This window comes from Apodemus sylvaticus, chromosome 18, assembly GCF_947179515.1.
Source record: "Apodemus sylvaticus chromosome 18, mApoSyl1.1, whole genome shotgun sequence".
Taxonomy (NCBI): Eukaryota; Metazoa; Chordata; class Mammalia; order Rodentia; family Muridae; genus Apodemus; species Apodemus sylvaticus.
The window spans coordinates 26240876-26260161 of NC_067489.1; the positions used below are offsets into that span (position 1 = coordinate 26240876).

The following is a 19286-nucleotide window of genomic DNA, read 5'->3' on the forward strand; positions in this document are numbered from 1 at the left end:
GAACACTTCTCATGGTTCAGTGGGACAGGATTACAGAGCTATAAACACAGAAAGGGTGGCAACTGTAAGCTGTATCAGTGTTAACCTAAAGATTCTCAGTAAATGGCTGAAGGAAATTCAAGGTACTGTGTTGTAACCCCAGTTAAGGTCTATCATTAAGCCAAACATGTGCTTGAGTTATGTTGGCTTTGTTCTTTAATTAGTCTGATGACCTAGAACCTCTGTTTACTTTCAGAGTGCAGGGACTATAGGATATTTGTGGAGAGGTTCGAATGTCAGATCTTCTGAATGATAGGCATACATTCTACCAAGGAACTGACTCCATTCACTCTAGATATCATCTCTGAATTTGTAAGAGATCTTATCTTGATATCTAACATGAGCCACTGCCAGATGTAGTCTTTTTCCTCTCGATGTATAGTACTTGAGGAGTTGCTATAGCAGAAACAGTGCTCCACCACTGGCCATGTCTGGATCCAACCTCAACTCTCATTTGTCACCTTAATACCTAGACCCACTGATACTGCTTCGGTCGGGCTTTATAGTAAAAACAATGTGCTCTGAATCCTGTATGATATACTTTGATGGTATCCATAGGCTTTCAAGGCCAGTTATTTTTCCTCCTCCTCCTTCTCCTCTTCCTTCTCCTTTTCCTCCTCCTCCTCTTCTTCTTCCTCCTCCTCCTCTTCTTCTTGGTAAAAAAAGCAACTCAACTGCTACATATATGACCTGAGTTTTCACAGTTGGCTTCTCAGGTGTTATGCCCCATGTAATTTCACAGGGCTCAATGCATGCTTCAGAAGACTGATTTTGTGGTCCAAACTCATAATTTTTAAACACTGAACTTAGTTCAGTGTTCACTAGGGCTTAGAAAGCATGCTCCCAGCTCTGTTTCTATAAGCCTCCACAGCACATCTATGCAACCCTGACACTCATGAGCACGGGACTTGCAAGAAAACAACATCTGCATGGTTTCAGGTGGATAAAACTGCACTCCACAGTATGCAGTCTAGCTACTGGATTGCACCTATATTTTGGCAAGCAACCATGCCTTGACTAGACGATTTTAATGTAGCTTGCAATATGAACCAGAAACTAAGCCTCTCATATCCTTCAATAGTATCCTATAGATTAATTCATGGTTATGGGAAATTGTTGATCTTTGGAAGTAAGCTACAATTATTGTCTTTCTTAACTTTAGGGGGCATTCTGCCATGAACAGAGAAATTTAATTTTCAAATGTTTGTGCAACTAACACAAGGTATTGAAGACTATTTTCCACAATATATATGTATGTGAACAGAGACTACTGGACCAGAGCAGGCAGTGTACACAGCTGAGGACACATAGGTAGTATATCGTGGAACATGGTTGTAACATTTCACCTCTTCAATTCCCTTTTGACTTCTACTCACTGCAGTGCTGAGGGTATGCAGTTAGCTCCAGACAAGGGAAGCCAAAGATGATTTCTCCATGTTCTTACTAGTTATAGAGTCACAAGAAAGCCAGACAGCTGGACGTCATCATGATCAACAACGAACAGATGCTCTTTTGTGAAGAGGAGCTAAGCTTTGCGTTAATGGCATTGCTGTTCAAAATGCTACCCACTCCAAAGGTGATACATAAGATCTGCTTGCAACTTGGAAGTCAAACATGTGAAAGTAATAATGGTGGAACCTCGAGGCAATTCATAATCTAAAAAGATAAATGAATTCTCAAATAACATAAAGATAATTATGATTACAGGTATCATGAAAACAGTCCTAAAAATTTCTGTGGAAAAACAGAGATGGAAACTTGGATTCACGGAATTTGGAAGCTGTGGATACTAGAGTAGGCTCTTTGATGTCCAAGTTGGTCTAAGAGGCTGATGAGGTTAGTGGGATAACAGATTTGTTAAGCTGCCATCTATGTACAAGGCAGCCAGTAGGATAATCCTTCTATAGGGGCATAACATAAGAATGAAGAGTCAGAGACAGGGAGATGGAGCTATGCATGTGCTCCCAGGTGAATAACAAATGCGGGCAAAGCACAGACAGGGATAGCAGCAGCCTGTACCTCTGAGCCTAAGCATTTATACCCAAGCATCTAAGACAGTGATTTCTAACCCTCCTCTAATGCAGTACCTTATGTTGTCGTGACCCCCAACTGTAAAATCACTTTCGTTGCTCCTTTAAAAATGTAATTTTGGTAGTGTTATGAATCATAATCTAAATATTTGTGTTCGTTGATAATCTCAGGTGATCCATGTGAAAGGTCAGTGGACCCCAACAAAGGGACTGTGAACCACAGGTTGAAGATCTAAGTGGTGCTTAGTACTCATTCACTCAGGTGCAGCTCAGCACACCTGTAAGGATGTCATGGGGAAAGACAGGCAAAGGAGGTTACTCCTGAAAACATTAAGGTATAGGAACACTTATTTGTTTCCATATTTAATTTTGCAAGCAAGAGGCAGAGGCCCCCAGCAGTTCCCAGCATAAGAAATTACTTATTGAAGACAGGAAGCTGAGATGCACAATAGCGATAAATGACTGCCTTTATTTTTTTTCTTTTCTGATTTTTCGAGAAGAAATCTCTTCCAAAAGAAAAATAAAATAATCCTGTTTCACTACAGCATGCAAGTATAGAGCACCCTGTGGCTGTAAATGAGATTTTTCTAATTTCTTCACTCATTCTTGTCACAATTGCATAGATATTTTAGAAGCATCTCAAACAAGCATCATATTTACATTTTATTCAGCATGTCTCCAATTATGTTCTTTCTTTTTTTTTTTAAATCAACAAAATAGTGATTTCCTACTGTGTATTCTTCCAATTGTCCAACTTGCTAGGACAGGCTCAATTATAAGATAGGGATACTTCCTATAGTTCTCAGTCCAAAATTAGGTAGAGTAGCCAAGTGTGAGGAAGGGCTTCCTTGACCAACACCTCATAAGGAGATGAAGGAGAGAAAGAAAAACAGAGAATAAAAGAGCGCTGAGCTGCCAAATGTTCACCCAGGAAAATAAACAACTACGAATAATTGAGTATTCCTGGTTTTGACAATGGTCCAGCAGCAGATGCCACAGCATGCTGTCTCTTCCAGCCCAAGTGAACCAGACGGATGAGGGAGGGCCTGTGGGAGTTGTTCCCTGGAGACAGGCTTCTGCCAGCTTGATGGGGGTCAATGTAGGCTGCCTTTATTTATCTATTTTTACCTTTCTAAACTCACTTTGGGAACTAGGTCTCCGCTATTTCCAGCCCCCAGTAGTTGGTGGTCAGCCAATTTCTCCCTGTTTATACCATAGTGTGATTATGGGGAATCTTAGTTAAGGTGAATGACAGACACACTAGCTCCCAATATGAAGCGGAAGTGCGCTTACAGTAAAACTTGACCATGAGGAGGTTCACAACTGACTTCTCAATGGAAGAGAGAAGAAAACAACTGCCACTTCCCTCAAGAAAACACTCAAATGCACATAAAGGTTTCTTTTGATTCTCAAGTTTCTTTTTAACAGAGGGCAACTCACAGGGCTTAGCAGTAAGAATACGCAAGGGAATACAATGGGCAGACAGATGGGGCTCTGGTCTGCCGTGGTAATGGCTAGATGACCTTCCTCTTCAGTTATGTTCTCTACCTTCTGGCAACAAGTTGAGAATTTCATAGCAGGCATATGAAATTCTAAATGGGATAAATAAAAACTGCCTCAGATAATACTACATAAACTCTCAGGACTGGAGGGACAGGGCATATATGCACTAGCAGCCCTCACAGTCAGGAAGCTCAATAGAAATTCTCAATTAGAGACTCAATAGTAGGCTTCCTGAGTTATTTGAACTATATCTTCAGAATTATATGAGGACCATGTTGGTCATTGATTGACAGGATGGTGCATGTTGAAGTTTTGGAAATATTGTTCCTAGGCAAGGTATCCCAATGATATCTGCTCACAGACTCACAAAATCTTTAACAATATTATACAATACTATAATAAATAACCAATGAAATAATAAATGATATAAGCATAAATAATTTATAATATTTATCATATTTCTATAGCCTAATCCAGAATATCATAGAAGCCAGGGCTCGGTATCTATAACTTTTACCTTGAATAGGGTCTACTTTGAGAAACAGATGAATCATAAAAATTAAGAGGGGAATTTTCTCAGTGTTGCTTCCCTCTAAAAAAAAAAAAATCAAACAATCTCTAAGCAGCAGCATCCAGTGAGCCTCCTGGTGTTTTTGTAGAAATTAGTAACCGTGATCATATCAAGATGCTCCTGTCAATATGTCCCCCAGCTCAACACCCCAGTTGCCTTGGTGCTTTTGCCCAATGCAATTTAAAACACTTTAAATCCTTAATGGCTCATTGGCTCAAAACAGGAAGCATGAGGAGCTCAGATGCTGAAACCGAACAGTTTACTGAGTTCTAGAAAGATGATAGTGAATTGTAAAGTCCCTTCGGATGATGGTCGTCATGTTCATAAACTGCGTTTATCTACCAATGATTATTTAGCACATTAAGATGCCTCTACTGCTCAAAAGACAATCTTTAAAAGAGGAAACGTAACAATTATATCTAATTTGCCTATTCATTTATTGAGAATGAAGACGATCTTCATGTGCAATGTGCTATTTGTTAGGAAGTGCTTAAATGCAAAAGTCAGAACTCTTTTCTCTCAGTCTAATAAAAATGGAAAATTATTTTTAAAGTGTTTTTCCTGCAAGCGAATAAAATATCCAAGTAAGATCCTGAAGGCACCCCCACATACACTTTTGATGCCATTACACTAGTTAAATTTCAATTTACATTTTAATACACATTGGTCCCCAAGTCAAATGCAATATTTAATGACAAATCATGTCTTGGCTTGCATAAATAATTTTAAATAAATTAAAGAGCCTCTAACTTGCTACATGGGAAGAAATTAAAAATATGTTGGAAACACTATTAGAGAACCCATTAAGTAAATTGCATAATGCGGGCTAAAATGATGTTCTAACATTTTTACTTGAAAAAAATATTTTTATATACAAATGAGCTTATCATATGAAAAGTACAGTGACTTTAAATCTTTAGAGAGAATCACAGGATTATTATCAGCAGAGGATCTCAGACGTCTACGAAGGTCAAATGATTAAAAGGAAAGTGACATAATAAAAATTTCCTTTTCCATTATTAATATTTCCTAATCTCTTGTTTTATCATGTAGAGAGGAGCAGCTCAGTAAAGGCTAACCTGGAACACTCATTCAACTAGCATCAGTCAAGACTAGCCCACGAAACAATGCAGCAGAGGATCAGGTATGCCACAGGCCATCAGATCATGGCTGGAGAGTGTTCACTGGTGTTGTTAGGTTAAATAATTAGTACTCACGAATATCAGCAGTACTCAGAACAGCTCCACAAAATAGGTACTGTAGTGGCTATTCCTGGTTGTCAACTTGACTATATCTGGAATGAACTATAATCTAGAATTGGAAGGCTCACCTATGATCCTAATCTGGAGGCTCAGAGATATAAGTTTCTGACCTGGATCTTGGCATGGAGATCTTGAAGCATAGTGGCTATGAATTTCAGAAGATTAAGACAAGGAGATCTCCGAGTTCAAGATCATCTGGGATTAAAGGCACAAGCCTTTAATCTGGGCCACACCCTTTGTTGGAGACCTACAGCCTTTAATCTGGGCTACACCCTCTGCTGGAGATATATAAGGACATTGGAAGAAGGAAGATTTACTCACTCTTCCTTGCCTGCTTGCCTCATGGGACTGAGCAACTGCTAGATCCTTGGACTTCCATCCATAGCTGCTACTGCCCATTTTGGGGGGAATTGGACAACAGGCTGTAAATCATGGACAAATTCCCTAACTATATAGAGACTGTCCATACATTCTGTGACTCTAGAGAACCCAAACTAATACAGGTACAGATTCACGTATGGAGATATTAAGAACAAGGAAAATGAGCTATACTTTCCACCTGTACAAAACTAAGACAATGCAGAACAGAAATGGAAACGGAGCAGGGATGCGGAGTCTAGGATCTTTTCTCCTGTCCCTCTACACATGCAAAATGGCAGACTGCACTAGTGGAGGGGTGTGTCAGAAATGCAAAGCTGACACATGCAACAACCATGCATTTGAAAGGATGGAGTGTGAGGCCTATAGACAAGGTGATGGGCGATGAGAACAGGGGGGTTTGAACCAGTCTTTGGTGAACTTTGTGAACAAAACCATGCGGTTCTAACAGGCACATGGCAATCAGGAATTCAGTGAGCAACAATGGAGGGAGACACCAATAGAGATGGACACCGACCAGGAAATTGTATTGGTAATGGTTCAAAGAATAGGCGGTGTTGCCCTTGGAGAAGGAAGACTGAGATGAACAGGAAAGACAGTGAAGCTCAGAAGACAGAAATTGAGTGAGCCAGTGCGGGACACTCTCCCGCTGTTTTCTCCTCTCTATTTGAATTGAGATACAAAATACAGATATCCCTCCTTGACTAGGAATCTGGATGGCTCCTGTGAGTCCACACGGGGCACACAGAACTGGACTTATTATGGGACAAATGAATACAAACATTTTACTCCCTCTTTTGGTTGACCTGCTATGTTAAAATCATAAAATATTGGTTGGCTAATTTTAATTAGCTAAATAACTATTGGAAAAAATATTTCCCAAGGCTCTCACACTGAGTACAGCTTATGAGGTGACCTCCTTTTCCTGGTCTAGGAGGACCCACATGGCATTCAGGAGAGGCCTCCCAAATCACCAGTATTATGAAGGTGAAATGCATATTTTAAGAGGGAGATCTCATTTCCGAGGAAACATAAATGTCTTTGCAAATAGCAATTCACTCCTACTCTTAATCCCTGAGCCATCAACATCTGCTACGGAGACTTCCTTCAGTCCTCAGACAAATCCCTCTTGTCCCATATTCTTTATGACACTCTCAAAAGACAGGATTTGAATAAAACAACAATAACCATCTCTCCTGCCCCTCCCCAGCTTCCTTCTATAGGGTTTTTTCTTTTTTCTGATAGCAGTCCTAGGTGCAAAAAAGGAGGAGTTTGAGGATCTACAGAAGTGGGCTAATGGGAATGGGTAGACCAGGAGGAGAAGCTTATACATAATACATCATATTCAGATTATAAAGGCATAGGGGCTGAAACAGGAGAGAGAAATCCTGGACTCCTCGGAAAAGCAATTTGTTCTTTCCTCATCATTTTTCCCCCTCATCATTTTTCAACTATGCATTTTTTAAAAAGTTATACTTGGGTCAGACAAATACAGTTTTGAAACCCATTTCTGTGTTTTAAGGTTAACAGAGAAAGGACTTAACAGCAGGCTATAAAAAACCCTTTAATGGTTTTAATGCCTTATTTTTGCAGATTGGCTGGAAAGTAGAATAAACAGCCACCGCTCAGCTCTCCCTATGTATACACCCCTGAGTGTCATCATTGGTGGGAAAAGCAGAGTGCATTTGTGTGGGCATCTTTCTCTCTGGAACATATTTTCTTGGCAGTGTGAGGACATTTGAGTTCTGAAAATTCGGGAAGAATCTCTTAGGCAAACTGAGTTTGCTGATTACTGAGTGTAGAAAATGATCAAGCATTTTAAAGGAGAGTTTTAAGAACTAAATTGATTGGAGGTGGGAAAAGTCCACCTTGCTTCCCATTCATCTACATTCTGCAGAATACCAAGACATCTTCCCTGACCTCTTCAACTGTATTTAATTCATGCTCATACTCGTAAGACCCCAGGTCACCCCCCACCCAAAGGTCATCCCCAAAGGTACTTACATGCTATGCGCACAGAAGCTTTCCTACTCTTGGAAGTTCCCAGGTGGCTCCATGCTACACACTGGCACCAATAGTCCTCCGGCCCATGGAAGTCCTCCACCTGCTGCCTGGTGACATTGATAAACACTTCCCGGACCTTCAAGCCTGATGGGCAGACAGAGAACATGAGATGAGGCCACCGTATTTCTCAATCACAAAGGTAAAGCTCGCCAAACCTTTTTTAATTAAACAATTCTGTTTTTTAATCAAGGCAAGGTTTTAATTACCGTGAAAGTAATATATTACTGCTAATTAAATTCCACTAGCCGAATAGGCTGTAGAGTGCATACACAAAGTATCATCAACTCACGCAGTGCCGTACAGTAGAATAGCATCCTTACTATACTGACCTGGTGCTGTCAGGGCTCCCAGTCTGCGGACAAAATGTACTATGAGGAATAGGTACCCAAGGTAATGTCTAGAGCCTAATCATCTCCACAGAGTAGGCTCAGGGACAGAGTTTCAAGTTGTTCTTAGAGTGGCCACAGGGTTTTGTAGCCAACAAAGGGTTACACACATTTTTTCTCTCTCTCTCCCTATCCCCTCTCTTTCTTCTCTCTCTCTCTCTCTCTCTCTCTCTCTCTCTCTCTCTCTCTCTCTCTCTCTCTCTCCCTCTCCCTATCCCCTCTCTCTTTCTCCTCTCTCTTTCTCCCTCCCTCCCTCCCTCTTTCCTCTCTCTCTCTCTCTCTCTCTCTCTCTCTCTCTCTCTCTCTCTCTCTCTCTCTCTCTCTGTAGGGAAGAAGTGGAATACAAGTCTGCCTCTGCTGGTGTCTGGGCTTAAATAGTTAAGTAAGAACAGTTGTGAACTAATCAAATGGAAAGCATCCATACCACCCAATCAAAAAATACATATTCATAATATGTGACAAGAGACCATTATGGACACATAAAGCATCATGTGCAATATGGGATCAACTTCCTAAGTTTGGAGGAGGCACCACACAACACTCCACCTGGTGTCTGTTAACCACCCACATTTCCTTTGGTAGAAAGCTCCAGTGTGTTGGATTCTTCTCTTTTAAAGATTTGTGTGCTGTCATTGGGATTTCTTGAGAGCAAAGAACTTTTAGAGGTGATGATATTGGTGCATTTCCACCATCAATGCGCACAACTCAAGGGCTCGAGTGACATTTGCCTGGTACGAAAAGAGCCAAAGGTCCCATTCTGGCAAAGAAAAATGGAAAGCAGAGTATGACCAGGGCGTGGAAATGGAAGTCTGTTGGCAAAGTGGGAAAAAAAGAGGAAAGTGCAGGGAAAGTGGTGTACATTAAAAACCAAGCCTAACCCTTTCTTTCAGAAACCTTTCTTCAGAAAGTGACTAGTTGTGGAGCCCACATGCTGTTAAGGGAAGCTGAAGAGTGGAAGATAAAGAGTGAGCTCGGGGAGGGGCTTGCCTACATCTTGCTCTTCAACTTAAGACAAATGGATAATCTGTTTTGGAGAGTTAAGAAGAGATGAAATGACCATACCAATACTATAGGTGAGAGAGACAGCCATGGTACTGTGCTGGGGACACTGAGTCAGAACACACCTGTCCTTTGTAAAGCTGGCCCTCAGACCCAATGCCCAGCTGGTGGGAATGTAAATCGGTCCAGCTGCTATGGAAATCAGTATGCAGGTTTTCCAAAACCCAGAACTAATATACGATGCAGCTATACCACTCTTGGGTTTTCACTCAGGAGACCTAAACTCAGCACGCACAATGGAGATGATTGTACATCCCCGTTCACTGTCACACTGTTCATAGTTGCTGTCCTGAAATTAGCCTACGGAACCACCACCAGATGAATGGATAAAGGACATATGCTATATATTTTCACAATGGATTATTACCCAGCCATTAAGAAAAAAAAATCATGCTATTTATTTACGAGATAATGGGTGGAACTGGAGATCATCCTATTAAACAAGCTGCCAAACACAATTAATATAAAGAGCAAAGTAGAAAGGGGGATTTCACAGTGTCAGGGAAGGAAACAAAGGATGGGAGTTGAAAGCATGGTGGTGTGTGGGTGTGGCCAAATCGCGCCATATGTATCTACAAAAAAGTCATGAAACCCCAGTATTTTGTGCAAATATATATCTAACATTTTAAAAAGATCTAGTATTTATTTTAGGTATGTGATTATGCTGCCATTCACACAAAAGAAGAGAACTTTATATCTCCATGACAGATGGTTGTGGGCTACCATGTTCTTGCTGGGAAGTGAACTCAGGCCCTCTGAAAGAGTAGCCAGAGCTCTTCACCGCTGAGCCACCTCTCCAGGCCCTATATCTAACATTTTGAGATATGATAAACTTGAAGGGTAAAAATGTCTTCAAGCCACTCTTCCGTTCTCATTCTATCCACCTTGTGAATCTATCTAATCCACCTCAGAATGTCACATATCCAAGTCAGAAAACAGGGAGTGCTCATATCCAAATCACCAATTTGCATCCCCCCCACCCACCCAAGGACAACCACAATTTATTTTAATCAAGTGTGGTTAGACCTGCAGACTTACAAGTGACTGGCTGGCATGAAGGATGAAATTTACATAGCCACCAAGAAACTGGCCCACCCTGCCACATTCCACAACACTGGGAAGCAGAAAGCACCAGGGCAAATGGAAAACAAAACGGGGAGAGAAACTGAACAACATCTTTTCTGCTTTGTTCCCATGAAAGGGATTTGAAAAGGAAGAGTGGCCAAACCCAGAATTGGCTAATTTGAATAATGTCACACAATGACTACCTATCTGATCCTGGGGTTGGGACAGGGAAGAGTGCACAGGATCTAGATTAGTTTATATATGCAGCCATGATCATCAGAGCACTCCCCACAGATAAATAGGCCTTAAACCCGTTTCACTAATCTACACAGAGTACTTTGGCAGAAACAAAGAAAAAACAAGTTCCCACCACATGGAGAGCAGAACTATCTTACTCTATTTCTGGTATTCTTTGTGACATCCCATCCAGGATCGAGGGGAAAAGCCTTGAGTCATGAGTTCAACGTCAGGATGGCTCAGTTCCTGTTTTATTTCAGATGCTCTTCAAGGGATCACAGAGCAAAGCCAACACAAATGAATTGCTCCTGAACACTGGGTAGTCTCCTAATCAGCATGATCAAGGTAGCAGATCACAACGTTGTCACACACACACACACACACACACACACACACACACACGTATATTAATTGCTTGATGACTGCTACTTCAAACATGAGGGCTTCAGTTGGTCAGATCATCATGTTTTAAAAAATACTTACAACACCATAATTTCTTTATATCTCTTGTGTTTTACTCAGCATTAGAAAATAATGCTGCTTTAATAAGGTGTCTTTCTCAAAAGTAGGACATTCTTCACCAAATCCTCAGTTTTGTGGATATATGTATATATTTACATATATAGGCAGTAAGTATGCACATATGTGCATCTATATCCACATTTGGGAAACATCTATGCAAAGCCTCTCTATTTAAGGTAACTGCTCCTATCATCTCCACTAAAGTTCACCCATCTGTGTTGCAAGCAGACACAGCTATATACTTTTCTATATCCAGGGATGTCAGGTAACTTGATTGTAGGAAATATTATAGTGGTACAAATGTTCCAGACTAATAAAACATGGTATCTCATGAAGACAAGAGGCATTGTACCCAATAACTTGCATGACTCTAATAAGCATGGGAAAGCCCAACCCTTTAAATTATCATGCAAATTATGCCCATCAGCCTTTGCTATGGAGTAGAGTCTTACAGAATATAAAAATATAACTATGGAACTGATATGCTAATAAGTTTTCTAGGCTCAGGGATGGTTTAGTTGTGGATAGACTAACGTTGGCAGCAGATGAATAATTGCTCTGCATGTTCTAAACATAACAGAGCAGCACAGAACTTCATCATTTGTCAGCTTTATTTGTTTAAATGAGAAAAATGCTGACAGCAGTTACTGCTGTAATCCCCTTATTTATAAGATAGAAAACACTAGTTACTTTTAGCAGGTTTAATCCTGAAGGGAGGCGAAAAGTTAGAGCATTTTCCAACTAATTGAAGGTAGATGTTTCACGAGTCAAGGCAGAGAAATCTACACGTGAAGGGGAGGGGGGACAAGATGGTGCAAAGCAAAGAATTAAAATGATTTATATCTGGCAAATTTTCAATAACAGGGCTACACAGTCTTAGTGTAAGATTCTAACTTGGTGTTTAGAGCATAAAGGATCCAGGAGTAGTAGTTAACATTCAGAGCCACGCCAATGACAGTCTGGTGCCTACTAACAGCTGTCCTCCTGCCTTTTATCTACAGCTCATTATCACACCAGCAAAAAGCCCATCACTAGCATCCTGCCTGATTTTTTGCTGCAGCCGGTTCTTGGATGCACCTGGTGATGGGTGCTTGGGGACGGATTGAACACAGCTCCCAAGCGCTGCTGACTACCCCAACAGTTCCCCTCCTCTGAGCTGCAGTTCTCTAGGGCAGGATGCTCAGTTTATTACACAGAATAAGCATACCCCAGAAGAAAGCTAGACTCCTTCTTTGTCCTTAGACATGTTTTGCTTTTTCCAAACCATATGAAAGTGACGATTGCCTAGAGAGCTTGGTTGGAAGGGTGTTGCTTTCTTAAGGGAAAACTGGACTTGTTTTTCTTGTTCTGTTTTGTTTTTCTAGCCATATTCCACATACTCTATGCTTCATTTTCTAGGTGGTGATGCGATGTTTCATAATTATATGAGCACCAAGCAAGTGAATCAGTGTTTAGCTTCCTGTCAAAAAAGAAAAATCCACAGGACCATAGCAATATGATTTCAAGAGTAACAGCACCTTGCTCAGCTCTTAGAGGGATGGGAGGAACCTAGGTCTTCATTAGACGCATTTATCTCGGAACTGGAAAATATCATCCTAAGTGAGGTAACCTAATCACAAAAGAATATACATGGAATGCAATCACTGATAAGTGGATATTAACTAGCCCAGAAGCTCTGAATACCCAAGACACAAGTACCATATCAAATGACTCCCATGAAGAAGTAAGGAGAAGGTCCTGATCCTGGAAAGGCCTGATCCAGCATTGTAGGGGAGTACCAGGACAGAGAAAAAGGAGGGAGGTGATTGGAGTATGGGTGTAGAGAAGGCTTATGGGACATATGGGGAGGGGGGAACTGGGAAAGGGGAAAGCATTTTGGAATGTAAACAAAGAATTTAGAAAATAAAAAAAAACTTAATAATTAAAAAGGCATGGATGGAAATAAAAAAAAAAATCTCTGGCATCCATGAGCTTTTTCCCACTGACCCGTAAAGCCCTAGAGGACTCAGCCCTTTGGCTGTTGCTCTGAGGTGGCCTCACCTTCTCCCTCCACTGCTGTCAGTAAATCACCCATTTTCTTGGAAGAACTGCCTTCATCGCTTATGTAAGACAACGCTTCCTATCTGTTTCTTATGGTTCCCAGATTAGACTCTAAAATGATGCCAGAGTGGTAGAAAGCTTTGCCATTATTTTGAATAATCACTGGTTATCATTTTTAGTTGTTATAATGGTACAACGGCATTTACTTATGCTGTTATATTATTTCAAATCTTTTAGAAATAATTTTAAGCACCATAATATAAGAAATCAATCAAAGGCATTATAAGGTTAGCGATAGACACTGATTTGAAAAACAAATGTACAGAAGTCCTCATCTACATCTACTTTTGTGACAAGTACCTAGAGCGTCATCACAAGCAACCTATAAAGACTGCTGTCACCATTGTGCTGCTGGGTAAAAGGAGACCCTACTGTTAGCTATCCTACTATTCAGTGACATCTTCTATGACAACAGAACTACAGAATATTATAAGATCACACAAAGTGGACTTATCACCACTGGGAGAAGAAAAGGCTTTTTGAAGGTTTGGGTACCCTTCTCCCTCAGTCTTGAAAGCTTCAAAGATAGTCAATGTGAAACTTAGTTTAAGTGACAGGACTCTACTGCTCACTAAGAACACACAGATCCCCCATGCTTCTGAAATTACAAATCTCTGGAAGAACTGTCTTGAAAATCTAATCCCATATTGTGGGTGAACTTAGCTGTCTTCAGACCAGCATGCTACTGAAAATAGTAAATTAAATATAGATAATTAAAAGGTGGAACCATAGTTCATTTTACTGGCAGATGACTAATTAGGGCTAAATGTCTTTTGCCTCTTTATCCTAGCAACAAGATTAAAATATATTCTGACAAAAAAAGAGATAAAAAAGTCCCCATCCTTTGAATGTGTATATGCACTACACTTAATGAATGCTCTTTAGTTTCCCCAGGACAATAACCACTTCACGCATTCTGTAGAAGTATCACAAGTTCAGACTTAAGTACAGAAATGAAGAATACACCCAAGCTCTCCAGTTTTTTCCACACTAGAGATTAGAATTAATCAGCTCAGAGGTGTCTGGCAGAGGCAAGCAAATTAACTTGAGAGTGTTGTCTGATAATAGCAAGAAGAAGAAGAAGAAACTTCAGAGACAGAAATGGATATGGTGAGGTCACTAAGAGGACACCATTTCATACAGGACTCATTTTAAGCCATATTTCATTGGGGCAAACAGGATCATGATTTTCAATTCTGTACCCACATCCAAGATTTTCTCTTCCTACAGCCATGGAAAGAACCTCTTTGCAGCCTTAGTTCATAATGTATGTTATTTGACATATGCTATTTGATATGTTAGATGGATATGGCATAAATGAATGATATGCAAGTAATGAAATATTATTTAGTAAAGTCAAATAATTAATGAATGTATCTTTTCTCTTTTTGGAATTATCAAAGTGTGGTCATAAACTTTTGAATCATCAGACACTCGTGAAATTTATTTAAAAAGTTTTAGAATATCAAGTTTATATCATTTTAAAGGATAATCCCTGACAGAATATTTGCAGTATATCAAGTGCTGAGCATAATAATGCATATGTACTAAGTTCTATAACCTTGAAGGCAATGGTGGTGGATGCATTCATTCTTCTATTTTATACCAGGAAAAACCTTACATATGAAAGGAAGCTATGAGATATACCATGTAGTAGAGATGTTTGCTAATGGAGAGCTGTATTCCAAACACATCTAAGCATCATTGGACATCTACGTCCACCTTTCTGGCCCTAAGCAAATGGTCACTCTTGTGTTTCACTTAGTCTGGGATCTTTATAATTCAAACTTCAAATTAAAAATCATACAACTTGGTGATACATGAACAGATCAGGCTGAAAAATCATTCAAAAACCATTGCTCAAAAATTTAGAATCTGTGAGAAGGCAGAGTCAGGAGGATTACAAAGACCATGCCGTCATCGACTACAGAGTGAGCTCCAGGCCAGCCTAGGCTATATAGTGAGACCCTGGCGTAAGAAATGTTTGGCCAGTGCCAGGAAGTAAGGACCTGCTTCTAGCACTGTTAAAGTTAGATTGAAGGAAAATGGTGTCCAAACTTTCGTTGTTGTCGGAAAGATTAAATTAGACACAAGAGACAAGTTTTAAGAGTCTGCTACAGGTTATGGAGGGAATTCATAATGATTGTCTACAAACCCTTTTAAGAACATGTCAGTATTCTCTAAGAAACAGCAATGAACAAGATAAAGTACAGAGCTGTGAGGGAGGGCGTTTCTATAAAAGTGAGCTCTAAATGCACACAGACGTCGGCAGAAGACTCCAGAGATTGATCGCTTCTGCGTGCTGTGGGATAAGATGTATGTTTCCCTAAGGTTCCTTGGTGATCTGTGAATCATCGAAGGCAACTGCACATTGATGGGTTTCCTGGAAGATACTATATTCAAATCCTCATCACTGGTGCAGTGAAGTTCTGAGAAACAAACTCAAAGATTTAAGACACTTTTATGTGTACTCTTCTACCTTTTCTCAACACAATCCATTAACCTTTTATCCCAAGAGAAAGGCTTCAGCTGTGTAAAAAGGAATAACATAGAGTGGAAGGCGTGAAATGATATTCTCTAAAAAGGAAAGAAAAAGTTTGCCAAGTTTACACTTTTTCCAGATATACTGGAACACATAGCATTTCACCAGTTCAAGTTTGATGACTCTTGGGCCAAATACATTAAGAATGACAGATAATTATTAAAAAAAAAAAGCAAACTCTAGGTTATTAATGAGCAATAATGAAGTAGCTTAGCTTATTGATAACAGAAATTTCCCACAAAGAACATTACCTTGATTGTGTAGCTGTTTGGTGGTTAATGTCTTTGGTGTGAATGGTGTTGTAAGGCCTGTGTGCCCTGCTTTAATTCCTGTATTATTGAATGTATTCCCCATTTCACAGGGGTGTGATTCCTGGGTTGGGATTACTCCACCATTCAAAGCTTCCAGATGTTAACAGAAGCAAAACACAAGGAAGAAGAGCCCCATATTTCCAAACGAAATGGGGCAGAACAAATGAGAGGATCCCTTGGCTCCTGCAGAGAACCGAGCGTGTACATTACTAAGAGGTATAGCCACGTCTGTGAAAACGCCATAATTCATGTCAAATAAATTGTACTTTTTGCAGTAAAGAACTCTAGCTCAGGGTTTTCTAAGCTAAATTGCAGGAAAACACACAATCCTTTTTCTTCTTATTTGAACGGTTGGATGACGGGTCCAAATTACCAGAAAGACCAAAGGCAGTTTGCAGCTTTTAACAACTGAAAGGACTTATTTCTTCCAATTCAGAAACACAACAGATTCCATGTCTACTTTCAGCACTATCAGGTCCTATGTGTTCCTATCATATCCTTGAAGAGGTAAGGCCAATGTGTCAAAAAATAAAGTGTGTCAATTATAATAGTTCAGAAACAGACAACATGTCCAAAGAAAAGCCAAGAGTGACTTCTTCATACAGGCTCTCACGGAATATGGAACGTTTCCCATACTTCTGGTCAAGTGGTGTCTCCTGTCCTTGGCTACTCAGTGCCATTCAGTCTTGCTGGATTGTAAGGGATTATTTTACAGACTCAGCAAAAGCCATTAAGTCTTTAACAGTAATCAGGTCTCATCATCCAGCCTCTTGTGGAGAACCTTGGGGGAGATAATGCATCTTCTACTTTTCTCTAGCTATTTTTTCCCGTGTGCTTGCACTCGTGTATTGATTTGAGATAAATATCTACACTCATTTTGCTGCTATTTATACCATTATAGTATTAATATAGAGCCGGGGAAACACTCATGGCAAACGACAATTTCCACTAACAACATGGAGAAAATATTTAAAGAGAAATAGTGATTTCCTATTGGTTCTACCAGGATGACTTATATAAATAGGTTTTGCTTGTTACATTATTTCAAAGAAGTAAGGTATAAATTTCTTTCTAAAGTCATTTAAAAACCAAGCATGTACACACACACACACACACACACACACACACACACATATGAGTATATATTCTCTCCTAATTTTTATCATTTATGAATTTTTTTGTTCTGTGGTAACTTTGAACTATATGACTTTTATTGGCTTTCAAAAAAAAGAACTGGAGGGCATATTTTTATTTGAAAGAAAATGTAATCAACAATGGTCTCCACAGGACAGAGTTGCTTAGCAATGCTAGTCTAATTAAAAGGGAGAAATAATAACAAAACAACATATTGTGGAATTACAGGAGAGTGAGCTATTAAATTGGCTCGTACTTTTTACCAAGAGCTGGTTAAGGAAAGATACAATTTTTCTAAACAGTTAGGAAAATAGCCGATTATTTGACAGAATTCCTTCTTACAATTTGAGCTGTTTATACAATTACAGATGCCAAAAAAAAAAAAAATGTGGCAAGCAGCCCCATTGGGCTGCTGGAATTTGAGGCCTCATTGGACATCATAATGTGTTACAACCCTCTGCCAGTGGTAGGCTACCATTTACTTGATGGGTCTACCTCTGATATATCTTTCCACATCTTAGCATCCTCCTGTAAAATCCTCATTCTAAAAAAGGGGTATATTGTCTCTATCTTAAGAATTCCCAACAAATTCATCTAATAAGGTCTCATACATCCCATGTTTGGAAATACGAAACAGGAAAATCAAGTCTGTTTTCTCCTTTATCTTTGATCATAACAAATCTTTGTTTTAAGGACCCTATACCCACAACCCTCACAACTTTGCTTAATAACATAAGAAACTCTACATAGAGTAAGAAATGACCCTCAAAGAGATCGTATATATGGTCAGGAATAACAAATCCCGATGAAGTATAAATGGACTTTTGCTCTTGGGTTATAAAACTTAAGCAGATTCACGATGGAAAATGATGAGTCATGCATGGAATTGAAAATAACTTGTACTTATTTTTAGTTGAAGGAGAATGTAAAGATGTAGAGGAAATGGCTCAAAGTGTTGAAGAACATACTTGAAATGACCACAGTATTTACATCTAGAAGTCGCCACATCACAAACTACCTATATCCCTTGGACCCAGACATTTAAATATAAAGCTGTTATATAATTTCTCAGATCCCTTCCTTTTCCTCAAATATATCCAAGGAGTCCACCAGTCATGCCATGGCCTTGAAAAGTATTCAAGGTAAGGAATGTTTACCTACTCTCATCAAATCTTCCCAAAATAGAAATGTGCAACAGTTCCGGAAATCCTCTACCAGTCATTTAGAATCCCTTTATCCCAAGTGAACTAAGTTAACTGCATATGTCTCCCTTCTTCCTTACCATATTCCTTCTCTTTCCCTTTCTCCTCCCCACTCTCTCTCCAGGCACTGACAGAATATTATCTGAAGACAATGTTGAGCAAATCCCCTTTTCCCTTACTTTGGAACTCTGGATACTCCAGGCACTTCTCTGTCAGATAGGGCTCTCTTTCTCTCTGACTTCTGATGACTGTCTCTCCGAAGCTTCTCCTGTTCACACTAGACTTTTGCCTTGATAACTCCCTCATCTCTATACCTTCATTCTTCATTGATAATCCCCAGATGCCCCCATGTGCCCCTGACCTCTGTCAACTCTCTTCCCTTTATCTTTTCACTGGGACACATAAGCACTTCAGATTGTGTGTGTCCCAACAAACACCTCTGGATTCTTCTCCCTGATAATATAATTTGTATTAATTGCACTGCCCTCCCAGTAAAAAGTTAATTGATATTAATCCATCTCTATCCATTTATTTATCCAATCATCTTTGAAGTCCTATGTTATTGAATGGTTCTGAATTCTTAGCTACTAAAATACTTCTAATGGCTATCCAGTTTCTGCTCCAGTATCTGCCTTCCCTTTCCTTACCTGGGTTATCCAAGACTCTAAATTTCCTCATTTTTACTTCTCTTTGCCATTCCATACCTTTATGTATGATGTGTTTGGAAAGCATACTCTAGTTACTGTTCCGATCTCCACATCATCACTAACAACAACACATCTATCCAAATGCAGACGTCCTCCCTGGGCCTTTGTCGCCTTCCACATCACTGACTTCATTCTTCCTCAGTTGCCCTTCTCCAAGATCAGTAATCCTCAACC

At 39.7% G+C, this 19286-nt stretch overlaps 1 protein-coding gene across 6 annotated transcripts in view; it reads right to left on the reverse strand.

Annotated features, from left to right (window-relative positions):
• The window catches only part of Unc5d (unc-5 netrin receptor D), a 534361-nt gene that overhangs the window by 206145 nt on the left and 308930 nt on the right, over positions 1-19286 (reverse strand). For all 6 annotated transcript variants that reach the window (XM_052162698.1, XM_052162699.1, XM_052162701.1 and 3 more), the window contains exon 3: positions 7788-7931. In XM_052162698.1, coding sequence (XP_052018658.1) covers positions 7788-7931 — 144 coding nt within the window. The remainder of the gene's footprint in view (positions 1-7787; positions 7932-19286) is intronic.